Source organism: Erpetoichthys calabaricus, chromosome 13 (genome assembly GCF_900747795.2).
Source record: "Erpetoichthys calabaricus chromosome 13, fErpCal1.3, whole genome shotgun sequence".
Classification (NCBI taxonomy): Eukaryota; Metazoa; Chordata; class Cladistia; order Polypteriformes; family Polypteridae; genus Erpetoichthys; species Erpetoichthys calabaricus.
In genome coordinates this window covers 992,020-1,009,191 of record NC_041406.2, presented here as the reverse complement: position 1 = coordinate 1,009,191, position 17,172 = coordinate 992,020, and the positions used below count along the sequence as shown (strand labels likewise).

At 36.0% G+C, this 17,172-nt stretch overlaps 1 protein-coding gene across 2 annotated transcripts in view; it reads right to left on the bottom strand.

The window, feature by feature from the left end:
• The window catches only part of kif15 (kinesin family member 15), a 72,782-nt gene continuing 55,610 nt past the window's right edge, over positions 1-17,172 (bottom strand). For both annotated transcript variants that reach the window (XM_028817853.2, XM_051935629.1), the window contains exons 27-35: positions 15,888-16,034; positions 13,733-13,813; positions 11,772-11,936; positions 11,219-11,322; positions 9,442-9,508; positions 9,074-9,111; positions 6,374-6,506; positions 906-1,037; positions 1-256 (exon numbers count right to left, since the gene is read on the bottom strand). In XM_028817853.2, coding sequence (XP_028673686.2) covers positions 185-256; positions 906-1,037; positions 6,374-6,506; positions 9,074-9,111; positions 9,442-9,508; positions 11,219-11,322; positions 11,772-11,936; positions 13,733-13,813; positions 15,888-16,034 — 939 coding nt within the window. In that variant the 3' untranslated portion in view covers positions 1-184. The remainder of the gene's footprint in view (positions 257-905; positions 1,038-6,373; positions 6,507-9,073; positions 9,112-9,441; positions 9,509-11,218; positions 11,323-11,771; positions 11,937-13,732; positions 13,814-15,887; positions 16,035-17,172) is intronic.

Here is a 17,172-nt window from a genome sequence, read left to right as displayed (position 1 = left end):
GTGTTAGGGGAACATAACCTGCTGACCATTTTAGCATTTATGAATTTTTTTTTAATAAAAGATATATTACAATTAAGCATTTATTATGATACTATAGTCACACTACATTTTACTCTATAAAAAGTACAACTCAGTAAAGAACAACGGGTCCTCTGGCATCGTGAATCTCTGATTAATATAGTCTTTAAATGGAAGATTCTGTCCTTTTGAAGGTCTCTTCCATATTGAGGAGTTTTAATCGCAGTAACTCGTTTTCCTAAAAAACACCAAAAAAACAAAACGTTAAAGCAAACTAAATATTCTATTAAATAGTCACATTCAACAGGCACATGCATCATCATATTGCTTTCACCAAAGAAGCTAGAAAACAAAATATCAGATTAAATGGTCTAATGGTGAAATCAGAGTGCCTGAATATGGCAGCTTCATAAAACTATTTAACCTGCTGTACAAAACTGATATTAGACTAATATCTGGATAAATGTTATCTTACACTCAGCTATTTTTTAATTGCCCAAAATCAGATAATCGGACTCATTCTTTGTATTATTACAAATATTTTACCATCAGAATACACACTAATTTAAAATATCATTGGTAAAGATCACCATCATGGTCTAGTATCCCCTTATCAATGTCATCGCTGTATCCAGGCTGTCACTAGTGAGGAGCACTAATGTAAATACAGTATAATTAACTGTCATTTATTTGGAAATCCTACTTCTACAATTAGCCTTTTATAAGTTGCCTATTTTTTGGCAATCAAGGTGTTAGATTCTGTACATAATGTCTTTGCTCAGAAATGATTGCATAACAGAAATAGTCAGGTGAGATGGTGTTTTTCTATTTTACTTCGCCAGGAGCACAGACGTCTTTTTAGAAAGATGCTAAGTAGGTGAGCTTACCTCAACAAGCTTAGTATTATCCTTTTTCAGCCTCACCATGTACTGGATTTTTTGCTGTAAATTGTGGTGCCCAGCCAGCTTCCCGTTTTCTTCTGTTAATAACTCAACTTGTTTCCGTAGAATATCTACCTCCTGAAAAGAAATCACGGTCTTGCTTTATACTTCTGAGAAGGTATTTAAAAATATCAAAAAACTGTACTTTCATAAAATACACTACATCACTTGGCATCCATGTAAAGGTCACAACCAGCTGACGAGGCATATACAGTAATGCTAGCAAAGAAAAGAAAAGAGGACACATTCACCAGTAAAGAAACTGTGTCTAGCTTTAGAAACAACATGTAGGAGCCACAATGTTGGTCTTTTTAGCGGACATGCCACATTAAATGCACATATTTGTCCCCAGACTTTTCTCCTATGATAAGGTCCTCATCATTTTCTATTCCCTTTTTTTTATTGTATTCTTCTGCACCAGGGGTCTCAAACTCCAGTCCTGGTGGACCGCAGTGGCTGCAGGTTTCCATTCTCACCCTTTTCTTAATCAGTGACCTGTTTTTGCTAATTAACTTCTTTTGAATTAATTTTAATTGACCTGCACCAGTTTCCTCCCACAGTCCAAAGACATACAGGTTAGGTGGATTGGTGATCCTAAATTGGCCCTAGTGTGTGCTTGGTGTTTGTGTGTGTCCTGCAGTGGGTTGGCACCCTGCCCGGGATTGGTTCCTGCCTTGTGCCCTGTGTTGGCTGGGATTGGCTCCAGCAGACCCGCGTGACCCTGTGTTTGGATTCAGCGGGTTGGAAAATGGATGGATGGATGACTTGTTTTTTTTTAAGATTTGTTCCCCGAAATTTCTTCATCATTCCTCTGAATTGCTTCAAACAGAAATGAACTGAAGTGAGTGACCAACAGAAGACCAACTCAGTCAGGGCCTCAAACTCCAACCAATTTCACTCCAACCAGTTGCTTAATTAGACCGATTCTTGTTGTTAATTAAACTCGTTCTTTAATTCCATGGATTGTTGCTGCTCTCATTGTTCAATAGCAGACATTTTCAAAATTGTTTTTTTCTTTACTTTTCTAAGAGCAATTAAGGAAAAAAACAATTATTGAGTCGGAGTCTTCAAGAGCAAGTCAATTAAAATTAATTCAAAAGAAGTTAATTAGCAGCAAAAACAGGTCACTCATTAAGAAAAGGGTTAGAATGAAAACCTGCAGCCACTGCGGCCCTCCAGGACTGGAGTTTGAGACCCCTGGTCTACACTACCACTAGGAATCACCCAAAATGTTCATGTTTTTGATATAAATGGAATCAAGGTGCCACTAAATGTATTTAAAAATTTAGCTCAGACGTAATTTGTTGGAAGAGCAATTACATCTGGGTATGAGGCAACAAACTCCAAACACCTTGAGGGTATTTCCTCGAAGCATGCTTATGAGATTGAGAATTGGCATTTGTAGATCTGATTGAGCCTCGACTAGAACACGAGGCCTGGTCAGACCCAAGCAGCCCCAAGAATGGAGTATCGATAGCATCAAAGCTCAAAAAGTATAGAGGAGAGTGCAACAGGTGGGAAACTGATGTGATGTATGGAATACTATGGGGCAGCTTTGAAAATAACTGTTTTATTTCATTTTCATAGATAGAGGAGCTAGAAATAATACTTGAATGATATTAACACAAAAAAGGAAATGCGTCTGCTTTTAAGAAAGTGAGAGAGGCAGCATGGTAATCTAGACCTATGTCCATTGTAGTTCTGAATTGTGCATTGCATAATTAAATACTAGATTCAAATTTAAAATGTTTCCTTTTAATTGTCCAGTACTAGTTTGTGAAAGTCATAATTCAAACACTAAGTATTTAGGAACAATATGAAGTACATTTGGCAGCAGCTGAACATTATATACAGAATTACTAGAATATACAGTACATCTCTAGGCAAAGGTTTACTGCACAGCTAGCAACCACACAGAAAGCTGCAGCTTCTGTCACTGTGTGATGCCTCAGTGTCTCTCCTGCTTCATCACAATGTCAGATTGTGCAAGTCATACCTGTCAATGTCATTTAAAAGGACTGACCTGTGCAAGGATGCCACAAATGATTTGGAGATGTTGTTATTCACTCATGAGCACAGTCTATTGCACCTGTGACATTTAAGAAGCCTAAATAACATTATCTGCTGTTGCATCACTGACAAAACCTTCAAGAAATACATTTTACATAAACCCAATTACCCTAAAAAAAGTCAGAGATGCAAATGGTTTGCACAATGGTCAGGCATTTGCTGCAGTGAAATGATGCAGTGTACAGCTTGAACAAACATACATATAAAGTTGTCTTTGTGCACATCTCTAACCGTCAGAAAATGCCAAGGTGGTAAATTGCTTAGAGATCTTTATATAGACAACATCTTTGCATCATTTGAACAATTACATTCCAAATTTAACTTTCCAGCAACACATTTCTTTCACTATCTTCAAATTAGAAACTTTGTCAAACAGAACCTGCCCCACCTTCCTCTATGCTGGAAAAAATATTGCTCACTTTCGAGGACTCAGCCAGCATTTCTGCAATATATAAAAATATTTTACAGTCCCTCTCTTTCAAAGATCCAAGAGGACAATGGGAAAAGGATCTCTCACTCAACATCAGAAAAGGAGTGGAAGGTAGCAATGCAGAGAATTCACTCAAGCTCCATATGTGCAAAGCATACAATTATTCAGCTCAAAATTATATATTGGGCACATCTGTCTCGCTTAAAACTGTCCAAAAGGTTTCCAGGGCAAGATCCAACCTGTGAACGCTGCAATCAAACTCCAGCCTCACTGGGTCACATGTTTTGGGCCTGCACCAAGTTAACATCATTCTGGACTAAAATGTTTAAGCGCCTTTCAGACAGCCTTGGTGTCCCAATCCCTCCTAACCCAGTAACAGCTGTGTCTGGTGGGCTCAGAGAGGGGCTTAAAGTGAAGAAGGACACACAAACTGTGATCGCCTTCACTACACTATTGGCACGCAGACTTATTTTGCTAAACTGGAAGAATCCTAACTCTCCTCTTTTAAGTCAGTAGGTAACTGATGTTTTATATTATTTGAAATTGGAAAAAATCAAATTCTCACTTAGAGGATCTGTGCAGAACGTTTTCAAAACCTGGCAGGATCTGATCAATAATATTTTAGAATAAGCTCTTAAAGCACTGAGGAAGATTAACTCCCCATTTCTTTTTCTTCTCCATGTATCTGTATCCGCCTAATAAACTCAATTTATTTATTTTTACTATTTTTAAGTCTTAGTCCGTTGGCCATGCTCTCTTTCTCAGGGGTGGAGCTTGATTTGTTGTCAATCCTATTTTTTTTTTTGTAAAAACATCTGTTTGTATGGAATGATTACAATAAAATCAATAAAAAAAAAAAAAAAAAAATGCCAAGATGGCTGTGCTTTCCTTCCTTGGACAATCCAAGCTGCTTAATTCATCATGTTTTTAAGGATTAGACATGACTTGGATGATCCTACAAAGCTGTTGAAAGCAAACTGATTTTTAGGTATTGTATGTAACCAGAAACATCCGTGTGAAAATCATCAAGATGAGTACCTGACAAGACTTGCCCAATTTTTATAAGTGTTTCTATTTTAAAGAAAAGTTCTCAATTTCAAAAAAGTGAATTTCAAGTATCTTAGTAGTGAAAAGATTAAAAAAAAAAAGAAATAGACTATAGACTATAACTTATATACAGTATATGGAGTATTATAAAAATAATTAAGGTTTACAACTGAATCTACTTAATATGGTACCCTATTATAAAATATGCAGCCAGATATTGTCATGACATAAAGTTTATCAGAAATGACAATGGGCTTTCTGTGGTTTCATTATTCGTGTTGCCGTTTTAAAAGTTCTCCGTAGCAAACCAGGGTTGATCCAAGACGGTCTTCAAGTGTGGCACTTTTTATTTGTTTATTACATTATTATGAAAATCTTTGCACTACTTTAGTGTTACAGGTTTACTGAATGTGCTGGTACTTTTATAAATGACAATTTTAACATTATGGAGCCAGCAATTTTAAACTATAATGCATATATTTTTAATTCTTGTCATTTTCCATACAGTATAGCTTTGAATGTTTTACCATTTTATAATGACTGTATACGATTTATTTTAATGATAGTGTAACTAAGAATGCCGCAACATTAAATATGCCTAAAGAATCCTGTCACTGATCCCAACAAGTGGTAATGAATGACAACTTTTAAATGTCTTATTTTCAATGGATAGTTGCTTTAACATTTTGAGGTGAACACGTGAGATTAAGTTAAGAGACGTCAGCAATATCAGATATCCCAAAAAAGCCATGAAACCTTTCTCCAAGATTTTTTTTTCTCACTGATTGTGTGAATTTTATGAATTCTCAACCCATGACACTCTTCTAAGCTTCATCTTTAGCCTAGTATGGAACAGGCTAAGCAATGACATTTAGTTGCCTTGGTGACTAAGTGCAGTTTGCCATGATCCTATCTGGTGGAGCCAAAACCATTTCAGATAATCCTGGAGTCTCAGTTTAAGCAAGGCTTACTTGCTAAATGCGCTTCATAGAGTACCCCCATATTCCCTAACCCTGCCTATGGATCTGGAGATCTTCTGCAGTTCTTCTCTGCAGATACTCAAACTCGGTCAGGAAGGGTGGTGACTGACAGTGGACCACTGTTTTCACGTCTCTCTAGAGACTGGGCAACTCAAGGACATTCTAAGAGTTGTTCCTAAACTCCTCCTGTGATGTTCTTTGTTACGTGCTTAGGGTCATTGACCAGTTGGAAGCCGAGGTCCAGAGCGATCTGCAGCAGGTCTTCATTGAGGATATCTCTGTACTTGACTTTGTTCAGCTTTCCCTCAACCCTGCCTATTCTCCCAGTCACTGCCACTGACAAACTACCCCACAGCATGACACAGCTGCTGTAATGCTTCACTAATGGAATGGTATTACGCAGGTGATGAGGACAGCCTGGTTTCCTCCAGACAATCTTGGAATCTTGTTTCTCACAGTAAGAGAGAGTCCCATAGGTGGCTTTCTTGTGTCATTTAGTGAGAACCATCAGACTTCTCTCTGGCCACTATGTCATAAAGTCCAAATTGGTGGAGTGTTGCAGTGATGGTTGTTTGTCTGAAAGTTTCTCCAATCTCCACACAAGTTCTCTGGAGCTCACCCAGAATGAGTATTGGGTTCTTGGACACTTCTCTTCCCATGTCCGTTCTCCCATGATTCCTCAAATTGGCTAATTGTCCAACTCCAGAAGAATCATCATTCCAGAATTCTTCCATTTAAGAATTACAGAGGCCACTATGCTTTTGGAAATCTTCAATGCTGCAACCTTCTTGAGATCTGTGCTGTGACACAATTCTGTCTTCTAAGCTCTGCAGGCAATTTCTTCAAATGTATGTATTGTATAATTTATAGTTAGATATTATAATTACCTTCAAAAGTTTATCCTGTTCTGTAAAGTTTTCCTGGAAAGATTTAACTTCAATTGATCGAAGCCTTAGCTCACTTGTCATTTCTTGTATGCATATTTGTGCATTTGCTAAGGTTGCACGTGTTTCTTTCAGCCTAAAGAAGGAATAAATTGAGATTCAAGAAGGAAATCCATTTTAGAAAAATTCAGATTATGTAAATTCACATATTTGCACAAAGAATTATATATGCATGTTAAATATAAAAGGGGTTAGTGAAGAGCTGTATAAGCAGCTATATACAGCTATACAGGTGCTGGTCATAAAATTAGAATATCATGGCAAAGCTGATTTATTTCAGTAATTCCATTCAAAAAGCGAAACTCGTATATTAGATTCATTCATTACACACAGACTGATGTTTAATCAAATGTTTATTTCTTTTAATGTTGATGATTATAACTGACAACTAATGAAAGTCCCAAATTCACTATCTCGGAAAATTAGAATATTGTAGAAACCTGGTGCCACACTCTAATCAGCTAATTAACTCAAAAGCCTTTAAATGGTCTCTCAGTCGAGTTCTGTAGGCTACACAATCATGGGGAAGACTGCTGACTTGACAGTTGTCCAAAAGATGACCATTGACACCTCGCACAAGGAGGGCGAGACACAAAAGGTCATTGCTAAAGAGGCTGGCTGTTCACAGAGCTCTGTGTCCAAGCACATTAATAGAGAGGCGAAGGGAAGGACAAGATGTGGTAGAAAAAAGTGGACAAGCAATAGGGATAACCGCACCCTGGAGAGGATTGTGAAACAAAAGCCATTCAAAAATGTGGGGGAGATTCACAAAGAGTGGACTGCAGCTGGAGTCAGTGCTTCAAGAACCACCAGGCACAGACGTATGCAAGACATGGGTTTCAGCTGTCGCATTCCTTGTGTCAAGCCACTCTTGAACAAGAGACAGCGTCAGAAGCGTCTTGCCTTTGGACTACTGCTGAGTGGTCCAAAGTTAAGTTCTCTGATGAAAGTAAATTTTGCATTTCCTTTGGAAATCAAGGTCCCAGAGTCTGGAGGAAGAGAGGAGAGGCACAGAATCCACGTTGCTTGAGGTCCAGTGTAAAGTTTCCACAGTCAGTGATGGTTTGGGGTGCCACGTCATCTGCTGGTGTTAGTCCATTGTGTTTTCTGAGGTCCAAGGTCAACACAGCCGTCTACCAGGAAGTTTTAGAGCACTTCATGCTTCCTGCTGCTGACGAACTTTATGGAGATGCAGATTTCATTTTCCAACAGGACCTGGCACCTGCACACAGTGCCAAAGCTACCAGTACCTGGTTTAAGGACCATGGTATCCCTGTTCTTGATTGGCCAGCAAACTCGCCTGACCTTAACCCCATAGAAAATCTATGGGGTATTGTGAAGAGGAAGATGCAATACGCCAGAGCCAACAATTCAGAAGAGCTGAAGGCCACTATCAGAGCAACATGGGCTCTCCTAACACCTGAGCAGTGCCACAGACTGATCGACTCCATGCCACGCCACATTGCTGCAGTAATCCAGGCCAAAGGAGCCCCAACTAAATATTGAGTGCTGTACATGCTCATACTGTTCATGTTCATACCTTTCAGTTGGCCAACATTTCTAAAAATCCTTTTTTTGCATTGGTCTTAATTGATATTCTAATTTTCTGAGATACTGAATTTGGGACTTTCATTAGTTGTCAGTTATAATCATCAACATTAAAAGAAATAAACATTTGAAATACATCAGTCTGTGTGTAATGAATGAATCTAATATACAAGTTTCACTTTTTGAATGGAATTACGGAAATAAATCAACTTTGTCATGATATTCTAATTTTATGACCAGCACCTCTATATGTATATGCACAAGGAAAAAGCGATTTCCTTGCTAATAAGAAAAGGTTAATTCAGCTGTATACCCACTTTCACTGTGGTACATACATACATACACACACACAAGACAGACATGTTCTTACAAGTAAATGCTCAACATTTTGTGTACAAAAAAAATATACAAAATATATTTATTTCAGTTATTGCAAAGGTGCGGTCAAAGGCTATCCTGGCAACATTAGCACTGAGGTCCAAACTAACCCACCAGTCCATTATTGGGGAATAACATATTTGAAAAAGCAAAATCAACACTTTTAAGCATTCAAGAGGTTTACAGTAGCAGATATCAGACAGCTTCACCATGAAGTCATTCTTTTGTGCATACGTCTAAGATTAAGTATTGTGACATATAATTTGCATACAAAGTCTCAAACGACCCTGTTTCCAATTTGACCAAACATGTTCACAAATGTCTACACTTCAGACAGCCAGCTCCATAACAATCAAATACCTTTATTTCTCTCTCAATATTTTTTGATCAAAGTGCTTATTTTCTTTTATTTAGCAAGTTTCGTTTTACAGAGTAGCAACACTCCTATATACACTAACGGTGATGTTAACCAATGTCTGTGAAAGTTATTAGATTTTGCTTATTCAAATTTGTGATATATTTTTATATAAATTTCCTATGCCATTTTAATATTCAAATGCTTCCATTTTCTTTCAGTATGGAGTAAATCTGAAGTTGCACTGTAGCTCCATCAGATTTCTCAACACACAAGTGTTAAAAATTGATCTGCCAGCGTTCCTAATCTAGATATCGATCTATGCCATGCTTGCAAATAGATTTTTTAAAAAGTCCACTTACTCAGATTCAACAAGATTCAGTTGTTTAAGTGCTGCATTCTGACAAAAAAAAAGAAAAGAAAATTTACTATAACAACTAATTAAAATATTAAGGGTAATATAAAAGAAAAACAGCTGCAATACAATATTGCTTAGTTTTAAACGGTTCAAGTATTAGAATTTATATTCTGTTAATTTACATTGGTTCATAACTCTTGAGCACAAAACAGTTTTGAAAACTACATAAAAAGTAAGTGAACCTGGATATATTACTGAATTATTTACATCACATTTTGCTATTGTAATGTACTGTGAATATGTACACTAACACAGCTGTAATACAATAAAATTAATTTTAGAAAGAAAAAAGGTCAAGAGTTAACATAGTACCTTAGCTGCTTTTTCCTCAGCCAGTTCTTTACAAATCTTTTGTTCATCTTTATTTGTTTTTTCCTCACTGTGCAGCAAAAACAAATGTGATTAATGTTAAATATTTACCGCTTTATAAAACTAATACCCAATGATTTGATTGGGCAAAATAAGAACACTACAACACAAACGTACCTTACTTAACTAATAAACAAGAATGTTAATCAGATTTCTAGTCAATGAGTTGTCACATCATAATCAGCCAAGTCAGAACTGACACCAACGTGGTAACAGCAGATCACCATTCCATTAGTCCTCTTAGCTGCTTCTTTGATTTTAAAGTGTGACATTAAATATGGAACTTTAGTGCAAAGTTGGTCAACTAAATGAGCAAACAAAAAAACAAATTGTGTTCTTTTGTATTTAAATATGTGTCATCTATCTGAACATCGGGTAATTCTGAGCAGTTTTCAGTATTCATAGAGAGCTAAAGTTATACAAAATAAACAGGTAGCTGTATTCTCGGCTCACTACAGAAAATGCCGTCTATTTTTTTTTTTTTAATGTCAAAAAGAACCACAAAAAAAAAAAAAAAAAAAAAATCAAAATTACTCGATTCACTACAGTGTTCCTATAGAACACCAAGCAATATAAAATATACAGTGATATTCTGCGGATGTTTAAAACAACTCAATCCTATTTAACATAGCATTGGATTCCTCATTTCATCAGGGTACACACAAAAAGTCAGCAAGTAACTGAACCTGTGGTCTGTGGAGAATAATAGACTGGGTATGTTAGGTGTGCCTTTTGTTTAAATATTATTGACTCTTTGGGGAAGGTTCAGTGGGAAGTGCTGTTCTGTCATAAACTAAGAGGCGGAGTGGTGGCTCTGAGGCTAAGGGTCTGTGCTGGTATCCAGAAGGTTGCTGGTTTGAATTCCCGTCACTGCCAAAAGAGATCCTACTCTGCTGGGCCCTTGAGCAAGACCCTTAACCTGTAATTGCTCCAGGGGCGCTGTACAATGGCTGACCCTGCGTTCTGACCCCAAGGGGTATGCGAAAAAAAACAAAATCCTAATACAATAAATTATATAAAGCAAAATAAAGTACAAAAAAAAAAAAAAAAACTAGACAAAAAGTTCAGGTATCTTCCCATTACTTCATCAGAAAGACTACTCTTTATAAATTCATTACTGATGAGATTACTTCATTAGAAATATAATGATTAACATAATGCGGCATGTTATATATGTATATATATATACAGATTGACAGAAAAAAAAAAAAAAAAAAAATGAAACTATCAATCCATTTCTTTAACCTGTTATCCCCTGGTTTAAGCCATGTTACACCATAAAACAATTCTAGAACAGAACAATACCCTAATTATACCATTTTCAGCTAAACATGCATTCTGCTCCAATAGGGCATTTAGTGTTTACTTGGGTGAAACAGCTCCAAACCAAAAAGGCGTATATTTTACAAAGGAATATCATTGTATCACCTGCGTATTAACATACTGTTGACAAAAAGCAGCTCGTTTCTGACAGACAACAGAAAAAGCGTTAAGGTGCTGCAGTGTCTGTAGGGAAGTGGAATCAGGGGCTCCGGCAATGAGACATCTAAAACAGCAGTGTAGGAATGTAGCAGTTGCCTACAATGAACTGAAATTGTGAGCTAAGTAAGCTGATGAAAAATATTTCATACAATGGCAACCATATCAATAAATGTGATTTTCAGTAAACACAAGAAAACAAGGGCTGCTCAGCACAGTACAATGGTGCTTGTCACTTTACCTGCTCCCTTTTTGAACGTCACTGCGCTGTTTTTGTGAAGAGTAACTTTGATTAAGCAGATTTTGTTTTTCAAGTTTCATGTTCTCCAGTTCACAAAGTTGACACTAAATAAATGGAAAGAAAAAAAAAACTCAATTACAATTTTTATCAGTCTAATAAAATATTACAAAAATTCTATAGTTGTACGAGATTGTAATGATTATTGTACAATTTTATACAAAACCTGGAGAAAAATGTTTATATGACCTCCACAAATTCAAAGAAATGTTTTTCAGTTAAAGAACCATTTCTTCCCAATTTACTTTAATGAGAAAACACTTTTAGAAGGGTTGCACAGTCATTTTAAGCTATCATAATTGAAAGCTATTTTGTATACACCATTTTCAGACTGCAAGCTGTTCTCAGTATTACTTTTAACTTACTATTTTTTTTCCTCACTTACAGGGATCAATATAAATTTCAATCCAGGCACTAAACCTCCTCATTTATAAAACAGCTCAGTTTACTCGAATGAAATAAAATGTCAGCATGAATTTAACAAAAATATACACACCTTAAGTCTCAGAATCTCATCGTTTTTCGCAGAACGCTCTTCATTCAGTTCATTCACAAGCATCTCCAGTGTTGCTACTGATGATCTTAAGCTGTGTAATTCAGCATCCTGAGTCTCCAGTACTCTGGATAAATCGGCGTTTAAGCTCACTGGAGTTTTAGGTGTCTGCATGCCACAAGAGAACAGAATTCATTTTTTGTAACACTGAAAACTTTAAACATTATTTGCTTTAACAACAAAAATCCCATAAACAGGTGTGGTGTATACAGTCTACACCTCCCTCCATTGCATGTGACAACTAGTGGGCTTTGCCCCCTTTGCTTGCCATCCCACCCCATGACACCCCCCCGCCTTCGCTACGCAGCAGCCACTGTGCATCTCTGCCGCTCGCGTATGTGGATTTCACTTTCACCATACAACAAATCTTTTAATTCTCGTGGATACGCCTCTTCATTGGGAAGAAACACTACTTTTCCCCGATGGCAACACGAATTAGACGATCTACAAGTCTCCGACTTAAAGTTTAAATCCGAGCAATATATTCGGTCTCTTTATGCTGTTCCGTTATTTCACAGAGTAATAATTTCCATTTGTTTGCGCTAATGCGATCTTTACTATCTTTGTTTTGAGACTTTCTAATTTAGTACTTTCATTATCTCTAACCTGCTCTGCATGTGTACCGTGCCAACGTTTTGGAATTCTTTACGATGTTATACTTTGTCATCTACTCCTTGTCTTTTATTTCCGGCCCCAGGTGTGGCTAAATCTCTTGGCACACTTTTGCGTCCCGCAAGACGAGACTTTATCTCTCTGAAAAAGTCACGTCTCATCCCAGGATTTTTTTATTATAATAGAGAGAGATATAGTAATCTGAGATAGTAGAATTGTTTTCTGCCTAATAGACTGCCAATCTTTACCCAGTTTAAGTAGTGTTGTTCAATCCAAAATCCTTAAACAACTCAACTGGTTTTTCATTAATGAGACTTCACTGTATATTTTGAAAAATACACAATCTTTTTCACAAAATACTTTTGGGGCAGAATCCATCTGTAAATATATAAAGGATGGGCGATGCTATAAACATCTGAAAGTATCCCTCTGTGCACAGGTTTCTCTGGAAAATTCTGCTATATCTGCTGTAATGTATTGTAGGCCAAGGCTGGTTAAATTGTGCAGATGTGCTACTAATGATGGGATGTCTTCATGAGCCAAACAATATTTCAATGTACTGATCCAAGGGGAACTCATTTTTATTAATATTGTCATCCACCTCAGCCAAACCCATGAACACTTCACTTTTGAAAAAAAATCCATAGTAGTCACCGCTACCTGAGATAATGCAAGGCGATGCTCATTTGTCTCCACTCAAAAGAAGGCATAGTTTTGCAGTGTTGCACTTTTTATTTCCTTTCTAGGTTTGAAGGCTAACATGGACAGCATCTCTGCATTGTTTCTATTAGATTTGTCATAATATGTATGTGTGAGTTCTGTGACATACAAATATAATTTGATTTTCAGTGAATGGCTACATAACTGCATCTGCAAAAAGAACAAACTAGGACACCTAATGATGGCTATGTATAGATGAAGTGTTGCGTCTCCAGTCTTATTTAATATTTTTTGCTGTTTTGAAATGACTTTGCATGTATTTTTTCTTTTTTAGTTTTGACATATGTTTATTATACACAGAACACTCCATGTTACATTTATCCATATGCTACTGTAAATTAGAAAATCCTCTAAGGAGTAAACAAGGGGAAAAAATCCAACAAAAAGCATGCAGGTCACCTAATCACCCACACAGCTAGCAAGGCACTGAAAACTCACGCACAAGGCACTGAGTAATAATGAGACATAAAATCATTTCATGAAAATATTAAGCTTGCCATATATTTTGGTAAAAGGCTTGAGAAGAGATAATTACTAAAATGTGCAATTTAAAGGAATGGTTTCCCACCTACCTGTGGAAGGGATGCTGGGATAGCAGGTTGCAGAAGAGATTGTTCCATTTTTTCTGCCAATTCCTCAGTTTTTTGTTTAAGCTGTTTGTTAAAAGAGCCTTAAATAATTAACATGCAAACATACTACCTGAATATAGCATATTGTACCGAGGCATGATATTTACAATGTTACAAATCGGTTTTCTAGGATGTTGCCTAAAATGAGCAAACAAAACTAGGAGTCACTGCTACATTGTATAAAGCAGGCTAGACACAATTATATTTCTATCTCAATGTTATCAATAATCTTAAACTTTAAAAAGAATTCACAGCAGTGTGAGCATCCATAAACAAACACAGTATCAAGTATTGTTAAAAGTGAACAACTGCTGAATTGTCCATAGCTTTGCTTACATCATCTATGGTAATATTATAAGATGCTCTTCATTTTAAAAGTGAAACCATATTGTACTGTTATATAGTCATATGAGACACACATACATACAGTAAACGAGCTTGTTAGTAGGAACACAAGCGTTTCCCACACCAATTAACTGTGCAATTAGTAGCTTGTATACAGAAAACATTATTTAAAGCATGTTTATTGGGACCAATTGGTCATTTGTGTTGTGTCATTCTGAGGGAAAACGAGCAAAATTAAATATTTGACTGATTAGGCAATGTAAGCATATCAAGAACAGCTTTCATTTTCACACTTAACATTGTCAAACATCTCTCTCTACAATTTCCAAATCTTTCAGTACCCCCTTAGTAGTCCAGTTTACAGCTGGGAGGTAATCCACTTCCTCATGTGTGAACCTATCCCTCAGAAAAATGCAAATTGAGTGTCTGCATCTTTTAATTCCCCTTTACTATTCCTGATGCACTTGATGTCCTCCTCCTCGTCTGTTCTTTTACTACTAAAATACTGAAAGAATCTCTTAGGGTCGTCTTTCTCCTTATCTGCTCTATTCCTCTCCAACTGTCTTTTAGCCTCCCTGATATCCTTCTTAATGGTTGCTCTCATGTTCTCATATGCCTTTCAGTTCATTCTGGAGTCATTAGTCTTATATGCCTTATAAAGCATTTTTTTCCTTTGCAGCTTTTTTTTTTTTTTAACTCTTTACTTAACCCACTGTAGAATTTTTAAAAATTTCCTATTAATTCCAAATTTAGGTATGTATCTGTCCTGCATTACATGTAAAACGTTTTTAAACCTGTTCCATTTCTCCTTGAATGTCTCCATACTTTAAAGCTTATCCCAGTGTATCAACTTAACAACTTTAGTCTTTGCATCCTCTTACAAAATACTGAGAATTATATTATGTTATGTTCACTTGACCATAATATCTTAGCTTGGATAGAATTATGGAGTTGGGGAAAGTGAGTCTAGACTCGTCTCTGACCATAAATGATTGTTTTTCCCTGCCATGCACTCTGTACAGTGATTCCTCTGGCACCACCTCACGCAGATCATTGGAGACAAATGGAAGGAGCTGTGGAAGACTGGTATTGGCGGTGGCAGCAGAGTCAGAGGGCAGACAAAGAAGGAGACAGTAAACCTCACTTGAGGGAGAAACACTGCACTTCACAATGCATTAGGCTAGCAATACCAGAGATGATAAAATATCAGCTGAATAATGCTATTAAAAATAAATAAATAAAAATCATATGGAATGAAGATTGACCAACATATTGTCATACAGTACAACCACCAAAGATCAAAAGATATATGAACATGAAATACTCAACACCATAAGCAAAGTGCAAACATTCAAAAAAAATGTCAAATTTTGTTAAAATTTTAAATTGTATTATAAACAGTTAACATGATTTGTAATAATAATGACTACTCCAAAATAAAAGAATGTGCAAATTTGTAACGCTTTAAACTGTACCACATTCTAGACTAAAAAGGAATCGTAACACGAAAAGTCAAAATACATACGACATGTCCAGGTTTGTGTTAAATAGGTGCAAATTCATAAACATTTACAAAATAAAACGGCTGCAATTTATAAAAACAAAAATACTGATACCAGAATAATACATATTACCTACTGGATATTTTGAAGTGCTTTTGGCAAAGAAACCAATACAATATAACTTGGAAGAGCAAGTCGTAAACTCAAATAAAAATGAATTACTGTGCAATTACTTAGTGAGGACACCTCACCTGCTGTTCAAGGTTTTCAATGACGGACTGATTAGCTGCGGCTTCTCTGAGTGCGGTCTGAACAATGGCTTCCTGTCTGCCCAGGGTTTCTGTGAGCTTCCCGATCTCCTCAGTGGCGTGGGTCAAATCATCTTGCAACAGCTCTTTCTGGAATCATTTAAAAAGTTGCAGACTAAATGTACTGCAAACTACTGTTAAACACGTGTGTTTAGACAGACAGTTTTGACATAATTTAAACTAAGAATTTTGCCAACAAGAAAAAACATTAATATAAAAATAAACATTTAATAGCCAGTCACAGAAAACATATTGGTGAACAGGAACAGATTATTTGGAATATAAAATATTTTAAACATTGTACGAGTAGCTTGGAGCAGTAATTAGAAATTAACCAATTTTAAAATGTGCTTTGACAACTAACATTATCAGAATGTAAGGAAAACAAGGAAGATAACAAGGTAGAAGTGTCCCTCACGTTGGTTTAATCAGCCATTTTCTTGTAGTTGATTCAAATAGGAACAAGAAATAGTTTATCATCATCTTCCTTTTCTACATTCTTTTTATATTACAATGGATGCCTTTGCTAATTATTCTGCCTTTTAAGACAATAATTACTTTTATAAAATAAAAGGTGGGCACTTTTGCTAAGATTTTAATACGTGTTTTTTGAATGTTGATTGATAAAAAGTGTCCACGCTTTTCTTTTATGAGTGATGTATGAGAGACTTATTTTTTACTTTTTAGTACACTTTTTAACTTAATATAAGCGTGGTTTTTAAAAAGTATCTTTTTTTAAAAAATATATATTTATTATTTTCAACTTTTTAGTCTTGGGTTTGTTTTAGTATAATTTTGTAATCAATATTTTAACACTTCCTTTAATATTTCTATCCATTACTAGCGCCATCTATTGCTGACTATATTTCTTCATATGAACTATTCTTCATATGAAAATTTCATTTCTTAATTAACATAGATTAATTAGTGAAACCGATTATTGATTCATATATTGTCATCGGAAGTGAGTCATATTGTCATCAGAAGTCATTTGGACAATAGAAAGTGGGTTAAATATCGATTACAACATTTGTACCAAACAGGTCAAGTTAAAATAAGCGTGGTAACAAAAAAGTGAAGTTAACAGTTTGAATATTGCTGAACATGAATTCAAACAAGCAGGAGATCTTGCATAGAAAAACTCCTAGAGAAACAAGCTAAAGCCTAATAATATAAGAAACAATAAAATCATAATACCCTATGTATGTCTTTTGATTTTTTTCTGCTC